At 33.5% G+C, this 27856-nt stretch overlaps 1 protein-coding gene across 4 annotated transcripts in view; it reads right to left on the reverse strand.

Annotated features, from left to right (window-relative positions):
- The window catches only part of LOC128989814 (teneurin-a-like), an 880316-nt gene that overhangs the window by 202886 nt on the left and 649574 nt on the right, over positions 1-27856 (reverse strand). The window contains exons 1-2 of one of the 4 annotated variants that reach the window (XM_054411877.1): positions 14122-14187; positions 11831-12076 (exon numbers count right to left, since the gene is read on the reverse strand). The exons of the other annotated variants lie outside the window; for them this stretch is intronic. Of the exons in view, the coding sequence (XP_054267852.1) occupies positions 11831-11973 (143 nt within the window). The 5' untranslated portion in view covers positions 11974-12076; positions 14122-14187. Of the gene's footprint in view, positions 1-11830; positions 12077-14121; positions 14188-27856 lie in introns of those variants that run through there. 4 annotated transcript variants of the gene reach the window in all.

The raw sequence follows: 27856 nt of genomic DNA on the forward strand, positions 1-27856 counted from the left end.
CCCTCATCCGAACAGGTTTATACTTTATCCAGTTAAGCTCTAGGTCTATTTGTCCCTAATGACCGAGCGAGTCTAAATCTGAGTTATTGTATTAGGAATCCGAGCCTAAACGTCCCTGCAGATTGAAAGGGTTTATTGTGTCATTCGCTACTGCATTACTGCAATACCCAAGCTGTAATCTGAGTATATGACGCTTTCACAACCCCTTGGGATCCTATCCATCTCAAATGTGCTATACACGCATTTACATTTAAATTATTTACAATGCGAGATTAAGGGTGACGTCAGTGTACACTTTCAAATGTCATTTTCTATGCAAATTGAAATTGGTTTTACTGCTATCTAAACTGTCGAGTCAGTTTTAACAGCCATATTGACTTGTTACGTGTCTAAAAGGCTAAATTATTAACATTTAGTATCTAGACATGTGCTTACAAAGGTCTTAAAACACTTCCCCACAGCTCATTTACAAGTTTTGGTTAATAAAATGAAATAAAACAAGTTATTGGTATGTTAAAAAAAGAATGATATTAGAGTTAATATACTAACTTTACTTCGAGTATTGAATTTGTTGACACATATATTTGAAGTATTTAGCTATTTAAATTTGCAGGCTAAGAAGGAATTTAAATGCGGTTAGATAACCGGTAGGACTTTTTTTACGATTGTGACTTTTGACTCATATGAAATAATTCATTGGAAGGGAATAACCTAATCACTAACCTAACACAAGAGCAAGAATTGGACATTAAACCAAACACAAAGATGTGAAGAATAAATAATACAGTATCCATGTTGTATGATATTAATTTCAAACATCTTGATCATGAGTAAGAGTTTATTAATAACGAAAATTAATTGTGTTAGTAGGATGGAAATAGCGGAAAGATATTACAAAACATACGAAGAAAGCTATGGTTTAGAGAGGTTAAGAGACAAATGAGTTCGGGTAAATGTCAGACACTTCATATATCAAGAGAGGCGGGATGTTAAAGAGTGTCATCTCTTGGGGATAATACCTCGAGCAAAACAAATATGCCTATGGAGAAGCCAAGGTTCCTTAGCAAGATTGATAGGTTAGTTTCATTTTTTCAAACAAAATACCTCTCGTCTTCGTAATTGAAAATCTCGAATCACAGTTTTCACTGTGAACCAAAGTTGTTGCGTAAATGAACAACATATCAAGTTTCAATATTTCTGGCCGTTCATATTTTTTACATAGTGGATAGCAATAAAGTCTTAGTCAAATACAAGTTTCTTGGTTGCTGACCTGAGAGGACTAGGAGATGATATTATATAGAATGGTTCACTTCACATTGATGTAACTCTTCACAGAAGTCTAAAGAATGAATCCATGAAATCAGTTACACACACACCTACTATATACTACAAGAACATTACTCGACTTTACCTAATTTCTTTTGTTAACACCTCTTTGTGTTTAAACCGTTAACTGTGAATAAAAAAATCTTAAGATTATCTAAACACAATCAAACAAACTTAAAACTAGCATACGTGAACATAGCGGGTGTTCCTTTTGTTTCTAAGGAGACTTATTTTTACTTCTAAAAGTGTAGACCTAAAAATTAGGAATTTAAGACGTCATTTTTCACTTTTGTGTAAAATTTCAGCCCAGTAAAAGTGAAAGTAAAATTCAGTCGGTCAAAGATTTTTTCGTTAGTTCGTTAGAGATAAAATGAGCTTTACATAAACATACTTATCCATCCGCATCTATATTTGATGTTTAGTATAACCCTTGACTATCAATACAACTATAAACACTACAGTATCTAATAGTCAATGGTATAACTCTTACGGTGAAGGTTATAAATTTAATTCATGCATTTACTCAAGTAGCTTGAACAATGTTGACACGTGCATTTGATAAAAATGTCAAACCGCTTCAGTCGATAGGCTACACAACTCAATTCACTTCGCATTGAAACACGCACAACACGGGTCAGTTTTACGTGAAAAAGCTAAATAACAACGGACTTATTGAATTACAGATCGCATGCGGCCATACACCTAGTTATACTCAGCAAACATGCTAACGTGCATTGGAGAACACAATAACAGTAATTCTGCGGAGAAATGCTGACTATTCCCGTTGTAATGGGAAACACAGTTTTCATTTAACTACTTCAAATCTTGGGTTATCTTTGCATAAACCTACTACTTGATAGTAAGCCAGGCGAGAGAGGCTGATTTCAGTGTATCATAGCACGTGAATGTTTCATTATGTTAAATCGTATTATTATATCTCTGTTTTAGAAGTACATATTGTTATTATAAAAGACAGTTATTTTAATTTGAAATACAGTAACACCTACTTTTACTGAGCTTAGCAAGTTGACTACACTATGTTTCGGGGGGTAAGAGCCCTTTCGTTACAAAACAGTGTAGCCAAAACACTCGTAGGAAAAATAAATTTACCTCAAACATAAAATGACTCACGCTCTTGTTTAAATAAATGGAATGGTCATTAACCTTATATGTTTTCGTTCCATTTTAATTTCATCAAACATGGTAATCGTAATTTCTTATTTTAATTAGCCATGGAGATAAAGAATAAAATGTACAAGAACGGAATAAAGCTTTTATACATACCAAACTACAACTTATATACATACATACTTATACAGTATACATACGAATAATTGAACCTATAAGTGTTAGCATAGATAAAACATACTTCTGTTGGTTAGTCTATGGTACTGTTACAGGGCTTGAATCTCTTTCAAACTAATCTGTGAGTTGTATCTACCTCCATACCAAACCACTATTACCGTATAACACAAGTATTTTGTGTGATGACAGAGCTCAGCTACTCTTGTTGTTAGGCCAAAGCGTTGGATAACTGTCCGAAATATCTTTAATCCAAGAACTGAAATCACCATTGACTTCCAGTGTATAGTGATTCTGTGGCCCTATATGGTTCGGACCCACCTTTAATTGTGGATTCTTCTATCAAATAAAAAGTATTTCGAACTAAATAAAAAAAATAGTTCAATAGCCTTAGTCACTAAGGCAACAAAAACTTACTGACTAAAACTATTTGAATTGTATCTCCCATAAACAAAATCAATGAAATATTACTTTTTGATATAGACAATTTAGATACCGGGGTATATTTATTATTTTCAATATTATACATAAACATTTCTGCGATTGATCTCACTATAAAGACACCCTTTCCGAAAACTCGATTTCCAATCCTATACAGAAATAACAATACGAAGCATTCAGAAAATATTCATCTCTTGGAAGAAAACACCGAGACGAATCGGAATTTTCGATTATTTACAGCAATAATATCGCGATGAATAAATCGAGTTAACCAGACCGTAAATCAAACCCTCTTAACGACGGAACCAGCTGCTGACGTCACAGCCCGACATCGCTAAAAGACGGCGATATTCACCCCGAATCTCTCGAGGATTGTTAAAAAGAGATTAAGGCAATTCCTTCTTCGTAATCAAGGGCAGGTCTACATGCTATATTGAATATCAGTTACAAGAGGGGAGAATTAGGTTTTGGTTGAACTTGTTTGTTAAAGGAATTATACCTACAGAGTGGAAGGATATCGTTTTGTAGAGGGCTCACGTAGTTTTGTATTGGTTGGTTTAAAACACACTTCAATCTTATAGTGATGTCAGCTGACTAACTAGCTATTTTTGGCACTTACTTTTTGTTCTTGTCTACGTTACACCATTTTAATATTTTAGAAGAAAAGAGGCAGAGAGTGTTATGCAAACACATTTTTGGGAAAGCGGTTCAATCCCATATGATTTGTTGAATTTTGGTTATAATATTTATGGAACAAATTAAATGTAATTGACTGCTAGAAGCTTCGTTATCTATTAGTAATGAGTACGGTAGTCTGAGTGTGTTGTGTATTGATAACACTTTTGAGCTGTTTTTAGTACAACTATTTGTACTAGTTGCAACATTTTAGATGCAGTATTCAAGGGGATTAAACATTCGAGTTTGGAAAAAATCATTAACATCCAGTGATTTTTGCTATAAGCCACAGATAATATCAAAGTTTGAAATGGTATAACTATTGTTAATAGTAATTAAAGTTTCATTCGAATAAATTAACCAGAATCTTAAGTTTGATAAAAATTAGGATTATTGGGTTTAATTTTTCATCAAATAGACATACATATATTGATAAAGAAACGTATTTATACTTTTACATTTTTGTTTGATTTCAGCAATCTGATCGTATGTTGAAACAACCATTGTTCAGGAAATACACAATTTACCAACAGCCAACCATACTAAAATTTCAAGTTCAATGGAGTTTAAAAAATATACTTTTCAAAAGTATTACACTTAAATCCCACCAGAGAACCATTAAAGAACCACTATCAAGAGAGCATTCTTGAAGAGTCCAGAATAAAGTGTGTTTGTCCGATGGGAACATATGTTTTCTATCAGCTGACGGATAGTTTGTACCGGGCCAGGCTTGTTGAGATGCCCAGCTTTGGACCACTTATACTTGACATTTCAGCGCTAATGGACCAACGCTATCAATTAATCAACCCTCGTCAGCACTCTTCACTCAACGCCACCAGCTATTGGCTACTCGGGCTGGCGGCCCAATCATGGCGGGAAATATTGCAGTTTGAAAATATACTGTTGATTGAGTTTTGCGAGATTATTTTTACACAAAACTTATATGATGGAAAAGTTAAAGGGAAAATAAATATGGAGAGTAATTAAATAATTGAAAGTAGTTAGAGTAAAAAGAAAATAGATATCTAAAATTGATAATAAAATAGTAGATAATAAAAATAATAGATAATAAAAAAGAAATAGAGAGAAAGATGATATTGAACTGGTTAAAAATATTGCGTTTTGCGAAGTAATTTGATGTAACACAAAATGTGTGCAGTAAATAATCCTGCTTGTGGAGGGTAAGTAAATCAATGAAAAGAAAATAATATTGAACTTGTTGTTTTTTGTATTGTAAAAAAACAATGCTCTTCTCATTGTTACAATTTCCAATGCATATAAAGTGTGATAGTATTAGAATTTGTTATATTATTGATAATTTTCGTAATTGTATTGTCTGTTTTCTATTCGATACTAAAATGTAAATACTCAAAATATTGTTTAAATTATTGTAAATGTAGGCTATTCACGGGAGGCTGTGCATTACGTTAGATCTATTATAAGAAATACCAGTTAGCAGAATGCAATTTTTATTTTCTCAGTTACAGTCAAATTCCTTTAACTTTTACAAGGATCGTCACATTATACCGTTAAAGCCAATTGTACACGAAAGAATCCTATTGTTAATTTAGGCTAGATAATTTTGTTAGTATAAAAAAAAAATTTTTATAAACTAAACATTCTTCTGATAAAATTAGATATATATTTAATTTTGAGTTGTTATTGTACTACTTATATTATTGTACTAAGAATTGCGCTTTGAGAACAATGTCATAAAAGAGTACGATTCAAAATCGATGTAATTTCCACATTCGTGTACACTACCTTTAAAACAATGACAAAAATTGATTGTAGGAGTGAAAAAATTGACATTTTTATGTAAAAATCGAAGAAGAATATTCTGAATGTGGTAGAAGCTTACTTATAGACAGTAAGCTCAGCGTCATTGCCTAGTAAAATAACCACGAAACTAGCAAACCCAGGGTTGATTGGAAGGGTTGTTTGTGTACACCCTGTATGTGGTCTAGGCTAATCATGTGGTTGGGCGAACTGGGTATTATAGAGATCGTAAAATATCTTGCACCGACCATTCTGCAATTCGGCGAATTGATTTTACAAATCTAAGCTAGAAGTTCCCAATATTCTTTTATGTGAATTATCTATTTACATATCGTTATTTGCTTTTATTAACCTCTGGTTGGTCAGAATCCGTAAATAATGGTTTACGTTAACTCTGTTACCATGAGAGGAATAATTAACTGTTACCTACAATCCTGTGTATGAATAGTTAAAATGACAATTGTGACTTTTTGAGCAGTTTATTAAGGTACAGTTTGACGTAAAAAGGCTTTCAAGCTACTTACATATCGATGTGAACGTTGTAGATAAAAAATATATATACACGAAAAAAGACATAGTTTTATATTGTTTAATCAAACGCAAAATTATACAAACTAGATACAGCACTAACGGATGGTAAGTTGTTAAAATTCGAACTAAAAGGATCACAGTGACAGGAAAGTTAACCCACACGGTTATTGGTTGAAATATGTATGGTACAAGAACAACAGTGAACGATACAAATATATAAACCATTTAAATGTTTGGGCTAATTCTCGCCTTACTTACAGATTCTTTAACACAGAGAGTTTTGTATTATGAATGCGTGTTCAATGTTCCATTGTATTTTAATGCCCTGGTTTGAAACGAGATCTGAATATTAAAAATGATGATTATCATTTTTAAGTTGTAGCAATTTCAAGATTTTGTTCTAGCATGGGTAATAGCGTGGTAAAGGTATGAGTGTCTAGATGATTGTGAACAAGGGCCTTGAACAAATTAAGACTCTAGCAACTTAAAGCAATTAAAAAAAACTCACTAGCTATGATTTTCTCTTGGCCATCAAGACCATTGACAATTTACTTTCAGATCAATGGGTCTATCAGCAAATACAATGTATTTTAATTCTAACCGTTTTTTTGTATTAATTTTAAGATTATGCTGTATTATTATTATATTTAATAATTATATAATAATCATAACTAATACAGAAACTAATAATTAGTTTGTTCACTTATCCTTCATACATATACTTAGGGTAAAATACGCACCTAGGTGTTCTCATCTCAATTTATAACTGATTTTTAAATGAATAATACCAGAAAATCTTTACAATTTATACGTTTCAAAACTTTTCTGAGAGACCAGATCCTCGCAACTATCACTTTGTTCAGTCACTTGTCATACTCTTTTAATACTGTACAACTATAATTTTCTAAGATGTTTAACATGATGTGAAATATTTGTATATTTTTAAAAGCATGTAATAACTATGTTTTATGATGGGCAAATAAAAGTAAATACATATGGGAACAACAAAGGAGGTTTCTGATTTCCACGTGAATACGTTAAAAAGTTTTACAGAGTCAATAAATAAATTTGTGTCAATGCCAACTAATGCCAACACCCATGTAATTATTTAAATAAAAAATATTCTCTTTAATAAAAGAAAACACTGACCTAAACAGGTTTTCTCCATATCGGGTTTTCCTTAAAACGATATTAACTATTAATATGATAATTCGGATAATGTTTTCCAGTGTGTCTTATTTCCAATAGGACTACTTCATGTATTACTTTATTTTAAAATAATATTCCTAAAAAACACATTTACGGCATTTAAAAGGCCATTTAAATAAGATACTATACCTTCAATAAAATCAATACATTACCCGTACAGAGCAATAAAATTTATACTCCGGGGTCTTCCTATCTTAAAGTCCCATTCAGTAAAAATTTATGGAATAAAGTTTTATGCCATTCCATAAATCTAAGGTAAGGCAGCTTTAGTACCTTGCACAGCGTTCACATAATACAAATGGAGGTGACTTTTATCTGAACGAATCTTGTTAACTTTGGAATAGTGCTTTACTAATGAGGGTCGTTTGTTGGATTGAAAAATAAATCAGACTCGAAAAAAGGGAAAATAATGCACTTTGAAAACAAAACACGACCGGGTTAAGCAAAACATTCCAAAGAATAAACATGTCTGTTTTATACGTTAAACTGCGTTTTAAACGTATAAAAATAGGGATTAAGTTTGAACATATAAAGTTGGCAGGTATACTGGAAAAACCTGTCTCATTTTAAATGTTAAACAACAGGAATGTATCTAATTATGTAGTTTTAAAAGTAGTGAGAGTCCTATTCTTAAATGAACCAAGTTTATTCAACAACACTACTATAGCGAGTTAGCTAATGCCAATGAACGCTAAATGCACTCCCTATATTCAAATGTTAAGGACAATATACGTATTTAATCCTCTAGATCTTGCGTCTCTACTTAGTTAATAAGCGTTTATTCCATAGTATTTTAGGCGTATCGACAACTTGTATTGTAATTTGTATTGAAATACATTATTGAACCAAAATAACCAATATATTTTAAAAACCCCATTATAAATACATAAAATAAATTAGAAAATCTTTACCATCTCTTAAAACCTTTTCTTTAAAGTATTATTTATTTTCAGATCTAGAAAAAATTAGAAAATATAAATGTTAAACAAAGCAACATTCAAGAAACAATGGTAAGTTTGAAATATAAACCCAATTATATCACGACTGCATGGAGAAAAAAAAACAAACATATAATTTAAAACCACGGACGGGATTGGGGATGATGTGGCGTTGGTTTGCGCCCTCACGTACAGGGTTTACCGTCCTGGACCAATCAGACGATGATCGGCAAAGTTGGCCACACTGGCTCAGATGGCAGAATATATAACGCTCCAACTTATAAGTTGGCAATACTGTGTCTCAGTTCGCAGATATATTACGTTCTCAGCTTATAAGGTGGTCATTTATTTGCGGTGTGTTTTTCCGTGGTGAATACCTTGAACAGTTGGTATCATTGACTATATAACACTAGTGTTATATAGTCAATCGTTGGTATACAAGTTTTCTTGGACATTGACAGTGTTTTACATACTCGATGACGATTGTTTACACACATAGTTATTGGTAAAATAATATAAAAAATATCGTCAATAGTTACAAGTCGTTATAACATGTTTTTGTATGTCGATTATACACAAGGTATATATATACGCCAGGTCTGTGTCTAACAGAGCAGAGGGGTTTTTTTTAGTGAGTAGTCTGATAAATTCAGGAGTCTCACACTACAGGCTGGCTACATGTGTGCGTAAAAGCATTTTCCCTCCTCACCCTAAAAAAAAAATACACAAGGTGTTGTCAATTCTAGCAATAAGACCGAGGTTTGTTCTGGTTATTTGCAAAAAAACTGGGTAGAAAACTCAATTATTTACAAATTATTGTTTACACTAAAAGTGGGTGAAAATTTAATTAACGTTTGATAAAACAAAATTAAAAATCATAATTTTCTACAAATTATTGAACAAAATGTATTAGCTCCATGACAACACATTAATTCAAAATCTCGTAAAAAAACATAAATCGTGTTACGAAAATATTCAATTTTGTAGACTTATAAGTACTCCATAACACAATCACCCAAATATTATCCATTTCCTACAACCTTTACTATACTTGAACAACGAACAAACCATAAATGTTTTGAATACTTTCTGAAACCCACAAACAACTATAAATAGTTTACCAATTGGATTAAGTGGATTGAAAGGTTTTTTGCTTATAAAACACGGTCGACGCAAACATTACGTAGAGTGCCTTGGAGTAAACACGATGGGGCGACGCTAGGGCAAGAAGTGATGACAAACCTTGGTGTGAACCTAGTTTGAATAAACCTAAAAAACATAGAGAAGCGTGCTTAATTTTTGATATAAGATGATTAAATGAGTTGTAACGATGATTTTTTAGAACCAAGATCTACATAAATGAAAAAAAGGTTGTCATAATAATAAATGTGGCTTTTTCAGTGGAGGACAATACAAAGGTTTCTGCCTTTAAGAAGTCTGTCCCTTTTTCATTCCTAGATACGTTAACTTAAAGCTTACGCGGCTTAAGGTGGCTCCAAAGCGCCTGACCAGAGTAAAATCACATAGTCCTCGCTAAAAATCGTTAGTTTTTGTCGGCTTAAACACTTAAACCATTAAAAAGCTGCTTTAGGCCTATATGTAAAGCACGAACGTAAAAAATAGTGCTTAGATCATAGATAATATGTTGTACAAGTTATTATTGTAAAAAACAACATCAAGTTAAGTTTTTTTCCGATTTAGAATGTTAAAGTCCAAAATCGACATCTATGAAAACAAAAAGGATTTATGACGGAAGTATGCAATCTATTATAACTTCCAAGCTAACAGTTGTAAAAAATTGTCAAAACTGAATTGATCTTCACAAATTTTCTGAAAAAATCTCACAACTACTCAACTAAACCAATTGCTCCGTAACAACAAACCACTCAGCTATTTATCATATTCAGATTTAATCCATAATTTAAACCAGACTGAAACAAGGGTGTCTTAAATCATCACAATCAACCCCAGTTGAAGAGTTATCGCCTGCACTCTGACCCGGTTTTTAAACACTCCGGAAGCGAGACGTGTTCAACCTTCCCATAAACATAAATCATTGGCCACGTTTACGGCGCGTCTAGGAATTAGGCGCGACCTTTGTTTTAGCGGCGGGGGCGTGAGACGGACGTTTAAACGTCATCTAGTTGGGGTGGACTAACAAATCTGGCCCTGTGGAGGGTTACCTCCCGCTATCTCCGCGTCCCGCCACCTCAGTGTACCGCTACCTCCGAATCTCAGAGTGACCCCTATAATCCTCGGTTACTTCCTGCGTTAAGACTTTCCGTCCAAACCTAACCTAACCTAACTTAACCTAACCTAACCTAACTTAACCTAACCTAACCTAACCTAACCTAACCCACGGGTTAAATTTTTATTAAATTTTCCATCCACGGGGCTTCGCAGCCGTGGATGCAATGACAGTTGACAACGCAGGCAGTGACGGGATTATAAGGGTCACTCAAGAATTCGGAGATGGCGGGACAGATTTGGGTTCGGAGGTGGCGGAACGCGGAGATAGTGGGAGCACACGCCTGTGGAGGACCCTCTTGTTGCTCTTGTGTTATCATCAAAATAATGTCTCTGAGAGTTGTCAAAAAGTTGTTATCCCCGATCCTAATTTTGGTTTTGCAGCAAACACAAAGATTGTTGGCAAAGAAGCGTGGGTGAAAAGTTGGGTTAGCTGCTTCACTTGAAAATCATCTCTTTACTTTTCAGATGTCGGCGGCACTTTCATCCTTGCATTGGCCCAGACATGGGGGGTCCCACAACTGTGCTTGGACCGAATCTAGTGGGGCAAGTCGGGTAAAAGAATGAACTGTACTGATGAATTTTATGTGGTGCTATCGGGCCTTGGTTTCTTCGTGCAACCACCCGAATCTCTTCACAATTCAACGGCAGATAACTTTAAAGTATACATATCTTAGTCACAGGTTGTATGAAGAGTTGAAGACACAGGAAAGGTAATTAAAGAATTTTCTCAAAAGGTCCATCTTGGAACCACTTTTAACAGCTATAGGCTCTGAGGTATTTCGAATTGACAAATTTATCGATACAATTTCTAGTGGTTATTCATTTGAAGTCTTTCCTTGTTTTGGTTGTTCTCATTTTAAATGATTATGTCTGTGAATGAGCAACTTTACAATTATTAGTGAAAATGTATAACTCACTCAGAGACAAGGTGGTTACATTTTAATGGTTAAACCACTTAATGGTTATTTCGGTTATACTTCCGTTCTAAAACACTATAAACCCATTCATTCATTACTAAGCTAAATCAATAATTTGCTAAAACTATTTACATAAACATCTAAGTTTAATGGATTATATTGGTATTTCCAAATGTATGATTAATTATCACTAATATTAGGCAGAAAGAAATTATGCGTATTTAAATTGAAAAATAAGCCTATTCATTAATCAATATCAGCAGTTTTACCGTCCAGAACCGTTTATCAAGGTCAGCTGGGTCCAGTTTCAAACCACAACTTTTCTTGGAATCGAACTGGCTACCTCCTATTGCTATAACTCAGTTCAGGATAATCAGATGGTACTCAAAAGTATTCAGAAGGACTTGGATACTACACAGTAACAAACACACACACACACACACAAACTCCGCCAACATTTACCTTTGGTTGCGCCTAGGCAGGGGAGGGGTGTATTGTTCCTCGGGCTGGTTGTAGTCATGGCTCCCATGGTGGCCGTGGTTATGACCGTGGGTGCCGTATTGGGTGTGGTGATCGTACATGTTCTGGGGCTGGTGCTGGTACATGGAGGATACCCTGAGGCTCGCCAGTTCTCACAAACACACTGACTCGCGATCGCAGTCACTGGAAGCGGAGGGTCGGCGCGCACTGGAGCCTCGCATGGCACACCTGGGGTAGGTAGATAGTAAGGCTTCACACACCAAGGGCGACAGTGATGTTAGGGTCGTTGAAAAAACGGCTTAATTTCATTTATCAATATTTTACCCTTAAAAAGTGAGTTGTGCCCTATTGATGAGCGTTTAGACTTCGGCACGACAGGGACTAGTCGCAAGCACCTTCAAAAAAGGAGGTGGATCATTTTAAGCTACTTCAAAAGAGTGGTTTTCTACAACAAAGTACCATTTGCGTAAAAAAAAACTAATTTCTGCCTAGAACCTGAAGCAGGGATTATAAAAACGTATATAGAACGTAGGCCTATGTAAAATATGAAACGATATGGGTTTATCAAGACCCCATATACGATATGTACATGGGTAAAAACTGTTTAAATAAATACAGTAAGGCCATAAATTTATTCCATAGATCAATTTGCGTCGGACAGCAACTGAAAAAGTATTCAACCCAAGTTAATAGTTAGTATTTATATCACAACTAATCGGAAATCACAAAATTAACTCAAACCCACTTTATATGACCATAAAACGAAAGTTAAAGTAGGCCTATGTGGTGGAATCTATTCCCCAGAAATTAGTTTAACGTCAGAAAACTATTGTACATAAGATAATTAAACTGCCTAGTATCGTAAAAAAACATGGGTAGCATGCTATTTTTTAGATTTACTTGACGTAATTTTGAAACAAGTTTTGATGTTTGAATTTTACATATCCACGTTATATAAGTTTGCATATGGTAAATTCTATTAATTAATATAAATTATATTAATATTAATAAATTCTATTAATGTAAATTCTATTAAACGACCTACGGTATTTTGTAAAAGCGTGAAACTATTTCCTGTACCGGTCACTTGATGGCAAGTTTTAAGTTATTCTGTATTAAATCATGTTATACCGTAAACAAGTACTATAATTGAAATACGTTACGCAAATGAATTCTATTCACCTAAATGGAAAACATAGGTGTGTGAAGGAGTTCATTAAGTAAAGGAAGTTTTAACGCAATGGAAAAAAAATATGTCATTTCATATACTAAACAATAAAATTAATAGGTTTAGCTCGATTTCAAACTAAAATCACAGGAACTTTACAACTGAAAAAAATGTTTTGTACCAAAATGTTCACGCACAATGTATACCTATTTTCCAATTGTGAATAATATAGTGATTGTAATCATATTTATTAAATACTAAATGATATGTAAATTAAGAATCCTATACATACATTGATACATGTATTTTTATATAATAAAAAGATAACATCTATTTTACTTCCTACTCAATATCAAATTATACCAATTTTATGTCTGTTGTTTCCGCCAAACACCGCCACTAGTAAAGGGTAACAGCCAATTTATGTCGTCAAAGAAAACACACCCTTGTTACTGTTGGTAATAGGACACGAAATATGATAACATGTTTCTATAAGGAGACAGGGAATCTTGTTATAGGAAAGGAGACTATGAAGCGTCGATCGATCAAACAAACACCTTCGAATACCCGAACTATTATGCACAGGATAATATCGATCAATATACAGGATATATCAATGGTCATTACCGATGGAACACCAGTTAGAGTGCGTGACCGTGATCGATCAAACAAACACCTTCGAATATCCCAACTATCATACTTATACTATTGATCTATAGACATGGCAAAGGTATATAGTTGGTTATCACGAATTTCAACGATCGCGTGAGCTAACTTGGGTGGTGCTACGATACATAACGTAAACACTTTCGGAAATCCGAACTACCATACTTAGGATGATATAGATCGCTATACAAAACATAATATATTGATGATTATCACGAATTAATATTATTGCGTGAGCTATCGATATTTATAGCTTAAAAAGCTTAAACACTTTCGGATATCCGAAATATCATACTTGAGGTAATCTAGATCGATATACAACACAGATATCGATACTTATCACGAATTCGAATAATCGCATGATCTAACTCGGCGGTTATCACTAGGGTTGTAACACGTTGGTACACTTAACACTAGACACTGGTGTGTGGAGCCTTACACTTAGACGTTCCTTATCGCGGAGGTATATTACACAGTCCAGGACACTACAGCAAGGACATTCACAGACACAACTGGCATGACAGTGGCAGGAGCAGGACACTAGCGCTGCCACACGACTGAGAGCGGCACCACGACTGTCGTCGCTCCCACCACCCCATCACCCCAACCACCCCTGGGCGAGGTTGCACGCACGCGCACACACACGGATGCTGCGGGCCGTCTACAATCTCTTACAAACCCCTCTTCCCTTATAAAAACGTAATCTAAGGTAGAGGGCGAGTAATTTTCATTACAGTGCGGCTTTGTCTTAGAACGGAAGTGATTAAAACCTCCTCACCACCGAAGAAAGGCGTTTATGCTAGTGAAATATTGTTTCCGCGGTTCTGTTAGATAAAAGGACAACAGTTCGGGCGACCCCGTTATTTGATATTGTTTGGATCTTTTCATGTTTGCCAAACGGCAAATAGCTGGTTTTAAAAGCTTGTCTGTTTTGTAGTTGGCTACTCTAATGATGGTTATGTCATTATAAAACTACTCAGAAACATACTGTTGGTAAATGGAATGGTGATGGATTTCTGGAAATTGTATTCGCTAATCCCAGTTCTCTCAAAACTATTTGTCAGTTCAATGTGCTGGACATCACAGTAAAAATAATGGTTTGCTAAAAATTAATAAGCAGCCGCAATAATATTAAATACTAGGGACCTAATATCATAAAACTTGTTGTGTCACCAGCGTGATTAGAAACTATTATTAATTTTTATTATTAAATTGCACACAGTTAATATTAGTAGAAGTGTTAATAGAAGTTTTGCTATCATATACATTCAAAAGTTAGAAAACTTTGAGTGAGGTAATTAATTAAAAATTTAATCGTTCGTAATCCAATAGAACATCCATAGCAATACTTTGGTCTTCAAGAGATTTATTTATTTATTTATTTCCAACGGACATCTCCATTTTACAGCATACAAAACAAAACATTAAACTCAGGATGACTTAATTGATAATAACAATTTTTGTGCTTAATATTAGAAATAAATGAACAATATATAATGATCTAATAACAAACAACAGTAACAATGCCAAACCTAGCCAAACAAAACAAAAACTGACAAAATAACAAAAGGTGTACAAATAAATAATAATTTCAAACAACAACAATAATAAAAAATATGAAACAATAACAACAAACCTACTATCAACAATAACAAATGAGAAAGATAAATATATAGATTGACTAATAGAAATGTTTAAGTGAAATTTTTAACAGACAAGAGTAACAGTTTGAACAACAAAAAACAATTTTTAATTAGGACTGACTGAGACTGATGATCTTCTTTTTCAGTATATTTACGCTGTCTTGAAAAAAGTCGACATGCCTTGTCACTTTGTTGCCAGCTCCCTGGACTCGAACCATCGTGCTGTTTGCTGAGTAGCTAGTGCGGTGCTGTTGCTTGATAAACAGATCAGTCGACCTTGTGTTGGAAGGAGTCTTGAAATGGATTTGGCGGAGCATGTCAGGACAGTCGACTCTTCCGTTGATAATCTTGTGCAGCAGGACCGTGTCAGCAAAGAGTCTACGTTCCTCCAGCGACTGAAGACCAAGTGCCAGGGATATAGTGTCAATGGGCACCTGAAGGTATGGGAATCCCATCTTGAAGCCCACCATTCGAACAAATCTTCGTTGAATTTTCTCCAGCTCATTTATTAATAACTTTTGATGAGGACTCCATATTGGTGAACCATATTCGAGAGTTTGCCTCACCAAGGCACAGTAAAGGGACTTTAGAGCTTCTGAACCGCTGAGCTGCTTTGAGAAACGGAAGATGAAACCGAGCGTTCTGTTTGCTCTACAGCATAAATCCAATACATGAGCTTGATAGTTCAATGAGGGCGACAAGATGATGCCGAGGTCCTTAACTTGCTGCACTCGGTCAATATTTATGTTGCGAACTGAATAATTGTAGTTCATAGGGACTTTACAGCGATGAAAAGTAATGACCTGGCACTTCTTGATATTCAAATTCATCCTGTTGTCCTCACACCAACGATCAAGACTAGTCAGATCTCTCTGAATCCGGAGGCAGTCATCTAAAGAAGATATAGTTGAGAAAATCTTAACATCGTCAGCGAAAAGCAGAGATTCGTTCTGAAGTGCGTCAGGGAGGTCATTAATGAAGACTGTGAAGAGATGGTCTTCTAGTTAGAAAATCTTTGAAGGTTGAATCTGATCAAAGTCTCTACTACATAATTATGAAATGTAATAGCGTGTATAAAATTATCGAATTAGATTTTTTTTCAAAATGCTTACCCAAAACATATTCTATCCCTTTTATTAACAATTTCAACGTTCAAAACATTTTAGAGCTGTTCATGTTCTACTCTAGACAAATGTTATGAGGATTTTACTGTCACGAGAATGGTGTTTTACAAGACATTCGAGTAATTTGATTTTTATTTTATCAAACTGACAGTAGTCAATTCAATTTTAATGTAACTTTTTGAAAGTAACTCGTCCATAAGCTAATAAAGTATTTTAAACCAATTTAATGCGGTTCCATCTTCACGCTCAAATATCTTACGTATTTTAAACTAATCTCATGTTTTTTGGCTTTTATTTTAACAAATTTAATGCATTTTATTTTATTTTGTTTTTTACTTTGTTTGGTTACTGATGATGAATAAAAATGAAAATAATGGTTAATTTACATTTTAAAGAGCCGTAACCAAAGAGGATAGGCTACATGCCTTTGACATTCCTGCTTTGAAGTCACTGAACGCCTGCGGCCTGTCTCATACCCAAATTGTGGAATTCTAGCTCAGCACAAATATGAACCCATTTATATACCAATAAAAGAGACAACATCTGCTAAGAGGACAAAACTAAATACGACACAAGCAACTACATGGGTCCGTGTCTTTGTAAAATTTTAAATTGTTCTCACCATATTTTAAGAATATGATGTAAGATCCTCGCAATAATTATTTATTCAATAATTCAGGTCCTTAAAAAAAACATAAGTCATTAAAACTCACAAAAAATAGTTTTTCACAGCTCATCATTCTACACATTAAATTTTTAAGTGATAAGGGATGAAATGCAAATACATGAGACTTTTAAGGTGACTAATCAAATAATAAATTATCACCTTTTAAACCCAAATTTTAATAAACAATGTACATATATATATTTACATTATTCGTGTACATACATTTAGTGTAGTTTTCGTGAAAATTATAGTTTTGTCATTTAAATCAAACAATATTTATAACATATATAAAAGTAGACCAATCTTTTCTCATTGATCCCAAACGTATAGAAATAAGAATACTTCACCTAGTGTTTGAACAGAAACAAGACGTAAAGATAAGCTATACATTTCCCAAGTAATTTTTAAAGAAATAGTTTTGAAACATTACATACAAATTGTGATGATGTAAATCCTTAGTATGGAAGCTTATGTTTAGTCTTGCTTATGCACCTGAATCGTTTACTTTTTTTAATTGGCTGACACTTCACGGCACTTCTACAAAACAAAAACAACAGAGATCACTTCTAAAGAAATAAATCATTATTCGCAAACATTCATTTATTAAAAAAATGTTAGACGATGTATTTGTACTACAATATAAGAATAAGAAGAACATTTTGCTCCCATATATTCTGTGTAAGATATATGGTTTGCCAAACGGTTCCTTAATTATTAGGCCTAAAGAAACATGTTACGTTTCTGAGAAACAGTTGCACACCAATGCGCAACGTGCGCTTCATAAGGCAATTGTGATGTTGGAGTATAACGTGATTTTTTACTAAATAAATATTAAAAATTGAATAATAACTATTTATAATATAATTCATAAACTCAGTGAAACACTTTACAATAGAATAGCAAAGAATACAATTTCAGCTAGACCGGTTGGAATGTTTTCACAGATGCACATGTTTGCGCCCCTCCTCAGACATGTCCATTCTTGACCTTCGTCTGGGCATTCATCTTCTATCAATGGGATCCTGCCCTATGCCAAAAGTATTATACCAGCCCTATCGGACTAGTTCTCTGTCCCTTCTGATCGTTATAAGGGCTGGTTTTTCCTGGTCACCCCTATTTTGAAGAAAAATATATCAAATCGTAATAATTGATCAATATTGTTGCAGTTTTTTATTTGTGTTAATCTTAATCATTTTTAATTAAATTCAATATTGGGCCAAGAATCGTATATGAGTTAGTAAAGAGATAATTTTGAAATCGTCATTTCAATAACCGCAATTGTATTGAAACGGTACAAATAAGTTAAACTAAATTAATACAGTATGACATTTTTAAGAAATATTTTTGTGTAAATTTAACCAGGAAACGGACGTTCACTTAGGCAGCAGGTTTGCTACGGCTGCGGTATTTTAATAGGGTACGTTAATGATGTTAATTTAAACAAAAATTACTTGCATTTCATAACATACAAACATTCCAATTCTTCTTCTATTAGGGATAGAATTAAAATTGTAGAACAATTATTCCTTATTTGTAAATCCAGCTTACAACAGTTTTGAAGTTTTGTGAAGTAATAAACCATTTGCATCGCAATACAAACATACACACACTTTCAAGCCACCCCATCAATGATATTTCACTTTAATAGCAATCCAAAAGTAATAACAGATTATTACACTTATTTAAATTTTTCCAATTCATTACATTATCCGCGACCCAAGGGCTTAAGAAAAGCCGCAATTAGCCAAGGGCTGCTGACATCCCTTCTTAAAAGGGAGTCTTTTTGAGATTTCAAGCCCTCAAAGACGTTGCCAGGGGCGTTTCCCCCCTCTAAACCCCCTTGTGCCACCAAAGGCTAATAACTGCCTAGACTTATCACCCACTTCGCTGTTCGTTCGTCACTGCTAAACAACCTGATCTTCTTCTATTGTCTTAAAAGTGTCTTCATTTTGTTTTCCTGCAAAAAGCAGGATATTCGACAGACTAGTCAAATATATTTCTGTTGCTTATTGTAAGTATGTGTAGAGTATTTATTTTTGTAAGGAATAACACCTACCTTCAGTAAAATATATTTCATATAATTTTTTGTCACAATCCTAAAAATATTGTAAACAAATAAAAAACTCTGTTTATTCGAAATTCTTCCCCCTTAGTCATGGCAATCAAAAAGTACACCGTACGTTATACAATTATTTTAAATAAAATAAGAGAACAACACAAAAAGGCTAAATCGGAAATCTCAAACGTAAATGGAAATAAATATTTCGCAATAGATTACAATGACGGAGTAGAAACTAAATCTCATTTACTTAATTTACCGATTGTCGTCTAAATTATTTGAAGCTAAGCAATGAAACGACGGACTTCATTTAGCTAGTGACGCTAATATAGTGACATTTTAACCGTGATCATCCCATTTAGGACTTCAAAGGCCATGATTACCTTTAGGCAGCACCTAGTGGCTACCCGCACCCTTTACCCTGCAACGCACTTACAGTAATGTCTCATTGCTTTCACTCTCAGTAATAAAGTAATGGAGGTAAAGCTTAGTAATGTAGTTAAAAATGATGAATGTTTATGTTGGATTTACGTTAATGGAAGACCTTTGTGGATTTTTTATGTTGATCTATGTGTGAGTAATTTTGGGTCTCTTTTTGCAAGATAATGCTAAATACATGTACAAAACACATGTTAAATACATTGTAATCTGGTCTAACGTCGACCCATGTTCGCTCAATTTAATTTAAGGTAGGGCTAATGTATGCTTTTGGGGAGCGAGTAGAGCTGGTGTAGTGGTTATATCACGGGACTTCGGTCCCTGGGGTTCCAGGTTCAAATCCCACCAAATCACCAATGGATTTTATCTAAGTGATAATGCCGCAACCCCTAGGTCTAGCCTGAAGTAATGTGAAAAACAATCCCAGGCTCGTGCCTAGCTTCTTAGAAAAAAAAAATTATGAATGCATTGAATTTATTACGTTTATATAACTTGTATAATTTAAAACTCATTATATGAATTCCCGACCATCAACATGGGTCCTATTTAAATTGTCTCAGTCTCCAAATGAATCTGATGATGACCTGAGTTTCTTGTCAAAAACTATCGTCATGACACATTTCGTTACATTTTTCTGTCTTGTAAATGTTTTCAGTATTTATATGTATTGAGAACTGTTGAAAGACGTACTTTTATATACTCGTTAGTACGAATAATATTAACAGTAGTAAAAACATGAGGACAAAGTAGTAATCGAGTTTAGGATGTAGGAAACACGTGGTCGAGCGATAGCGTGATGTTGAAACCTAATAGCTGATGGCTAGGATGTCATCGACAGAGGACGACGCATGTTCAAGTGTTAAAACACTTGACTTGCCCACTTCAAGCTATAAATACTACTTCATACCAGTCCAGGACATTATTGCTTTGCTCTACTAGTTTGGTATGTTTGAAAATAAAATTTTATTGAAAATGTATCGTAAATTCGTCAATGTTTTAACCAACCAGTTAGAGATCTCCAAGTGTAAAAGAGAGAAGTAAATTAGACAGTTACAACATTGAATCTAATACTCAAATTACTTTATTACTTTATTACCAAATTACTTTATTATACGCTATTATTACACTTTATTCCAAGAATAAAAATTCGGTAACTATTAAGTCATGCACTCAAATGATTTGTAAAATGATGACACTTTGATATCCTAGACTAGAGGACCTCTGTTGAAGGCAAGGTCATACGGTGAGTTAATGAGGGGATGATTGATCTTTCTTTTCACTTCCCTATCCCAATTTGTTGTGTTAAAGTTTGTTTTCTTGGAATAAAAGTGAGTAAAATAGACATATACCAAGTTTACAATTGTTATTACACATGCTTGAATTCGGTTAGTGAAGGTTAGTGAATTATTTAGAAAGAAAATTATTTAGAGTAGAATAAACAGTTTGCGTTTTATTAGACGGGGATTTACAAATTATTGAAATGCTCTGAGCTTTATAGCTGACTGACTATTGTCCTGGTTCTTCACCCAATCCCTTGATATTCTAAACAAGGACAGTCAGGTCCTGTTTCAATTTACTGTATTATAAATTTGTAAATGCCTTTCTCTGCATCAAACCAACAGCTTTATCGTTACCAAGCGAGCATTACATCCACTCACCGATTCAGATATAATCACTATACAATGATAATTTCTTTTTTCCTCGTTTGAGAAAAAAAATATACAAGTTACAAAATAATCGGAGGTAGAGACATATTAATAATTCAAATGTATTTAAGAATCTTAAAAGAACTTTATCATTATTTAAATGGTAAATTAAAATAAAATATTGTAAATAAACAAAGAATATTTGCAAACAGTTTTAATTAATTTTTTTACATTGGTTTTTAACTTAATTGTTTATAATATATTTGTTTGCAGGACAGGTGAGATAAAAAACACTTTATGGAATTCCTGCATGTTTTGGGTTCTTGATTATACTTAGCTTAATTAAAAAGTTATATTTTACAGAGAATTTAATATAGCGTGTTTTCTGAAGAACTCTAGAGCTATTTGTTACTGAAATATAAAGCTATTTGTAAACCTATGGCAAATTAACTGTTTTAAACATATTAAAATATAATAATAAATTTGACACAACTAAATAATGATAAAAATATATTACAATAGTAACATTTAAAGACTGTTATTGTTGTTTTGCATTTTTCCGTGGGAAATGTTGCTCAAATTAAAAAGCTATAAGTATTTTAACCTTGAATGACTTAAGTCATATTTCAAATACCAATTCAACCAAGAAAAAATGTGTTGTTGTAATCTTGTTAAACAAAGAAACTCTTTGCTATTTTATCTTTCGTCTGATGCAAAGCTAATAGTTAACCAAAAGTGTGTGTGGAAGAGTGATGTCTTCATTGGGGGAGAAACTGACAAGAACCCTCAACACTCAAAGGGTATAAAGGGTTGTATTAGGGGTGTCGTCATAGGCAGTCACACAGTCAAGTAGGCCTAAACATCTTACCGTCAAGCCTATCAAAAATACTTATTTTGACAAATATTTGTAGCATGTTTAATTAAAAAATGTACTATTGTGCGGGTTTTATTGTACATTCTGTTTCTCAATCACAAACACGATTCAAAGATTGAGTACTAGTGTTACAAAAAAAATAATCAATCTTTAAAAAAATTATTGTTTACAGCATTAAGTTTCAATATTCATATGATAGGCAATGCTTGACCTTTAATGTTAATTAAGGTTTGTTTTATCATTAGAAATTATGTATTTATTTTTACTCTTTCAGTTCTGAGAGTGTTTGAAAAGAACCAATGACTGAAATATAAATAATTGCACGAACAACACTTTTCTAGTATTTAATTCCTATGCGTTGTGTAATAACATAGTCTGAACTATCCATTGTAAATTGGTATACTTGTACTAAAAGATATGTTGAATTAAACTACATGTATGTGTATAGTTGAATTGCAAATATTACAGTTTTGTTAACTAAGAATGCAGAAGCAAAAACATTGGATTAGCTAAGCCAATACAATATTATAATAATATAAATGTTCTCTTAAAAACATTAACTTTGCCAACATAGAAACTGTGATCGATGAAAATATAGTCAAAGAAACAATTAAACAAAAGAAATTGCACCAACTACTCATAAATGCTTTTTATGGTATTAAGTTCAATAGAGTGTTAAATTTAATTAAAGTTATTTGTCATTTTTTAACAAGCCAACAAGATTCATACCCCAGGGGGTATAATTGCCTATTGTGTACATGACAAGACCTTAACATACGTTGGGGGAAGTTTGTAGCTCCCTTTGCTCAAAATTCCACATAACTAAAGACAAATATGGTCTTGTAGTCTCAGAATTTGTCGAAAGACATTTTAAATCGATGCAATACTTAGACATAATCCTAACTAAACATATCTTAAACAAATATTTAAAAATGTAACATATGAAAAAATTGCTTAGTATTTGGAACATTTTGACCTTTTTCTATCTAATTAATATTGGATTTATTTTTATATTTATCATATTAAGGATTTATATGGAGGAGTATTATTAGATTTTTATAATTTTTAACTAACGAACTAGCCTAGGGTTTGTAGTGTTCATTTCAATTTGAAAGTTTGTAGTTTAACCCTTGCGACTCCAGATTCAATTTGTGATTAAGCCATCAATTAATGCTATCTAGCAACATTGATATGTTTAGCTGTTCGTTAGACTAAGGTTCGATCAGCTCCATGTAAAAATGGCGTAGAATACATACAACTAAATAAAATCAAACTTAATAGAGTCAGAACTTGCAGAGAAAGTTTAGTTTGATATTTAAATAAAACAGTACAAACCAATTTTTGCAAGGATATTATACTCACAACTAAAGCTCGTGTTTAAAGGTTTGAAGGAGTTTTTAGACACGAAAAAAAAAATATTTCGATTTTCATCTAAGATGAATATCCGGTGACGACAAGTCCATCTTGTTTACAGTAATCTATTGAATCAAAGAACCATTTCCGAACGAAAACCTATTGCAGATCACGAAACATGGTTATGGTTATGGGCAACTGATAAGAATCTTCCTTCAGATGCTTTTTACGTTTTGTAGAACACGAGAAAAATATTTGAATGAAAGCTAGAGATGGAACAGTGATGGCAAGCATTAAGTGTAAATTCTTGAATCTTTTTGGGGTTTCATCCGATTTTCTAAATAAAAATTAAACGATCTAAAATATAAACACATTTACGTTTTTCTGTAAATGTTTATCAATCTAAAAGAACTCGAAGAGTTGGATGAATTCACAACTATATAAAGATTTAATGTGTAATTAATGGGTAAACAATGTCAGGTGTGTAGCTTTACTATGGATTAAAGCTCTTAATAGGCCTAGGTTAATTAAAGGTATTTATAAAAATATCTGTCATATTTAGTGAAAAGACTAGGGTTTTGACTGTTCCTTTCGATGTTAATTAAAATAAAATAAAAGGCAATAAAGATCTTTCATTAAAACTAATTTCAAGAACCAACAAACAATTTGTATATATTTTTACTATAAATTTAATCTGTTACTTTATTACTGAAAATGAAACCAATTTAACATTAATTCAAGAAAGTTCCTAGTTAAAGGGTGTGGGTAGCCACTGGTTGCGTGCCAGACGTAAAGGTAATCATAGCCTTTGAAGTTCTAAAAGCGATGATCACAGTCAAAATGTCACCATTACTGTCACTAGCTAAGTATAGTCTAGTTTCTAGGCTTACATCCATGAATGTAGGCAAAATCCTACCTTATTGTCCATTTGTTTGATCTTAGTGTTCTGAAGCCATTGATATTTTTGAGGGAGGTGTTCAACCTGTCATATTGTTGTAATTTGTGCTATAAGCAAATTCAATGTGAAAAGAAAACTTTCATTGTTATAGCCCCACGACATGACCTATAGGTCTAGAACCATTCTTACTTAGATCGAGCCGGTAACCTTTGGGATTACAGGCAACCACAGTATTATATGTACTGTCTTCAAACAGATCATATTGAGTCTATTGTTGATCAGCTGTTTATTTTTATTTGTTTGTGTTTTGGTTTGCTTGAACTGGATTCAATTATGTCTATTATGTTAGTTTTATTTTACGTTTGAAATGACTTAAACTATAACATAATGGTACAACAAAGCTAATATCTATATCCTTCGATTATTAGACAAATCATGTCTTGGACGTTTATAGTGATTGGGAACAATTAACCGAGAAACAATACGATTCAATAATTGACTAACTTTGCTCTAATGGCCGTGTTCTGGATACAAATAAAGCTACAGAATCACGTCTCCAGTTACTGTTGTACTTTATATGATCTGTTATCGCCAATATAGTGCACTAACGAGCAAAGCTTGGGAATAACGCTAATACCGTGTCATAATAACTCCTCGAGTTCCTTAAGACAAGTTATTCGACATCAAATATCCTGATTACACGTATTAAGTGTCTAATATATGAAAACAATACGGTATTCTACTTTGATAATAATTTCATCTAGAGACAGTTTGAAATCAGCAAGTTACAAATTGATACAAAGTTGCCTAATGTTTACCCAATAAGTGTATGCAACGCGATGTCGCAGAAACCATCCCAAACCTTTTTATGGGAAGATATATCCTAGGGTAAAAATTGACCAAGTTAATGTATAGCTGTGAAGTTAAAGCTAAGCTAAAAGCAAGGGGAAACGGAAAATTAATTACGAATTAAAGGTGCCTGGCAAGAAGGGAGTTGGACCAAATATGTTGACATTTGACGGAGGGCTCAGATTAAAGGCGGGTTCGTTAGTGATCCAGTGGGCTTGTTTATCGGAAATGCGAAGAGCTGATTACCTGCCTTCCTGGAATTTCTCTTTTACTTCATGAATCATTTACATCCTTAAATCAAACTTATTTACATCAAAGAAACACATTGCAGGTGTGAAATCAAATAACTTTAAATTTAGATTGCATCGAAATGACGTGCTTCCTCTTTTAGGGAAAGTATATTGGGCCTCAATCTATTGGCTGGTGGTATTGTAATGTAGCTAAAAGGCAAGAATTAAGGACTTTCATGGCTTCATGGATACAGCATTACTTTATTATAGACTTCATGAATATAAATCTCATTACATTTGTAATAGCATCGCCTTCTAGCACAGTTAGGCTGACTAAGAATGCAAGATGCAAGTACAGGGTGAGGCAATGAAAGCACCCCAATTTACAAATAGTACAAACTCAATAATGTTCACCCTATAGATATAAATAGCATATCAAAACAAAGCTTATCTTTTGCCATTTTAGCTTAACAAAGTAATTTTTCCATTTCTTGAAACCAGAATACTGCAAGTGACGTCCTTGTACTACTTGACATTCCTTTTTAGTCACTTGAAAACTCCATCAAATACTCTTCCAGCACTTCTTCAGGAATCACTTTAGTTTTTGGACGATTCTTAGCTTCAGTTCAATCAAATATGTGGGGCGACTTTGAGAAACCTCAAACTTCAATTAGCTTATTAGAATAACCCCCCCCCTCCCCCTCAAAAAAGAGCCAACTTTAAGCTTTCAACAACAAAAGCTTCCTGGAAAATCTCTTTGGACTTAGAGATACTGCGTCTCGCACTCTTTCAACATTTGCTTGGTGTACAAAAGGTTTTGCGGCACCCACCGATTATTTACAAGGTTTAAGCTGTTATCCGAAATAATTTTACCCAGTTCACCATTGTTGTCCAATCTGGAAAAGCGCCATGTTGACCAAGGATGGAATGTGGACCAAACTATTTCTGGGTTTTTGCACAAGAATCACTATTTTTAAAATAGGTTTCCACACCAAAATCTCAGTGTTAATAGTCGCAGGCATAATGTTTACTAAAATGGCATAGTGTATTGATGTTATAAGCACAGCTGTTCATTCATTGTTGCTTTACTTAGTATGACAACGAATGAAAATTGGGGTGCTCTCACTGCCTCACCCTGTATAAGTGAAATGATCTGTGTAGGTTCGTAACCGACTAAGATCAGCTGTTTGTTTAGCCAGGGCCGTAATCAAGAACAGCTGAACAAAATAGCTACCAATTTTTGTCAGATTCAATCCAGCTCACTTTGGATTATTATGGAAGTACTAAATAGTGATCTACTTAGTTAACTAAGCAGCTATAATTTTTTGAACGCGTTTAAAATAACGTTGAAGAAAAACTCATTAGGTACTTACATATACTAAAGGGGACGTTATAAAAACATATACTCTCTATAAATCAATAAATACAGTTTTCAAGCGTACTTATCAAATATACAGCACTTGGTCACTTATATAATTATGCCTTCAACCAAACAGTCTTTACGTAATTAATACATTGACACGTCAACATTGACTTTGACATTGACAGAGGAGGAGGGCCTGACGGCCTAAGTTGTGTCGTGTGTCAAGTCTGTCGTCTTGACAATGGGTAATTATCAACCCTTCAACACGAGAAAACACTTGTTGATATCCTAATAGCTTGATCCGTACCCATATCTAACAAGAAAACTCGAATAAATAACATTGTTTAATAGATTACTGAAAACCTTGTAAGATTTTTACCGTATAAATCTTTAATCCAGTAGGCCTAACTCGCTTTAAACACTTGAGCTAATATTCAAGTTGTCTTATAAATACAATAACAACCTATAGGTTATTGAAAACCCTGTAAGTGTTTTTACCGTATAAATCTTTAATCCAGTAGGCCTAATTTGCTTTAAACACTTGAGCTAATATTCAAGTTGTCTTATAAATACAATAACAACCTATAGGTTATTGAAAACCCTGTAAGTGTTTTTACCGTATAAATCTTTAATCCAGTAGGCCTAACTCGCTTTGAACACTTTAGCTTATATTCAAGTTGTCTTATTTATAAATACAATAATAACTTATAAAATAATAATTCAAAGGCTAAAACTCCTTTATGCTGTCACATTCATTTTAAAGTGAATCCTCACATATTTAATTGAAGAAACGATTTTATCCTAGTAACTTAATTGTACGGAACTCTGAATATATATTTTAATCCTCTGTGCAAATTAAGTAATCCATTTCAAATACATGAATCCGACTAAACACATATTTATTTTCTGAAATAAAAATAATCCTTTGCGTAGCTTACAATAGAATCAAAATTAAACGGCGGCTTGGCTACAAAAACCATGTCAGGCTAGGGAAGAGCTTGTAAAAGCTCTTCAAGCGACATGGAGAGCT

Source organism: Macrosteles quadrilineatus, unplaced genomic scaffold (assembly GCF_028750875.1).
Source record: "Macrosteles quadrilineatus isolate MER2022 unplaced genomic scaffold, UCM_ALF_1.0 Scaffold_3__2_contigs__length_128488019, whole genome shotgun sequence".
In the NCBI taxonomy this organism is placed as follows: Eukaryota; Metazoa; Arthropoda; class Insecta; order Hemiptera; family Cicadellidae; genus Macrosteles; species Macrosteles quadrilineatus.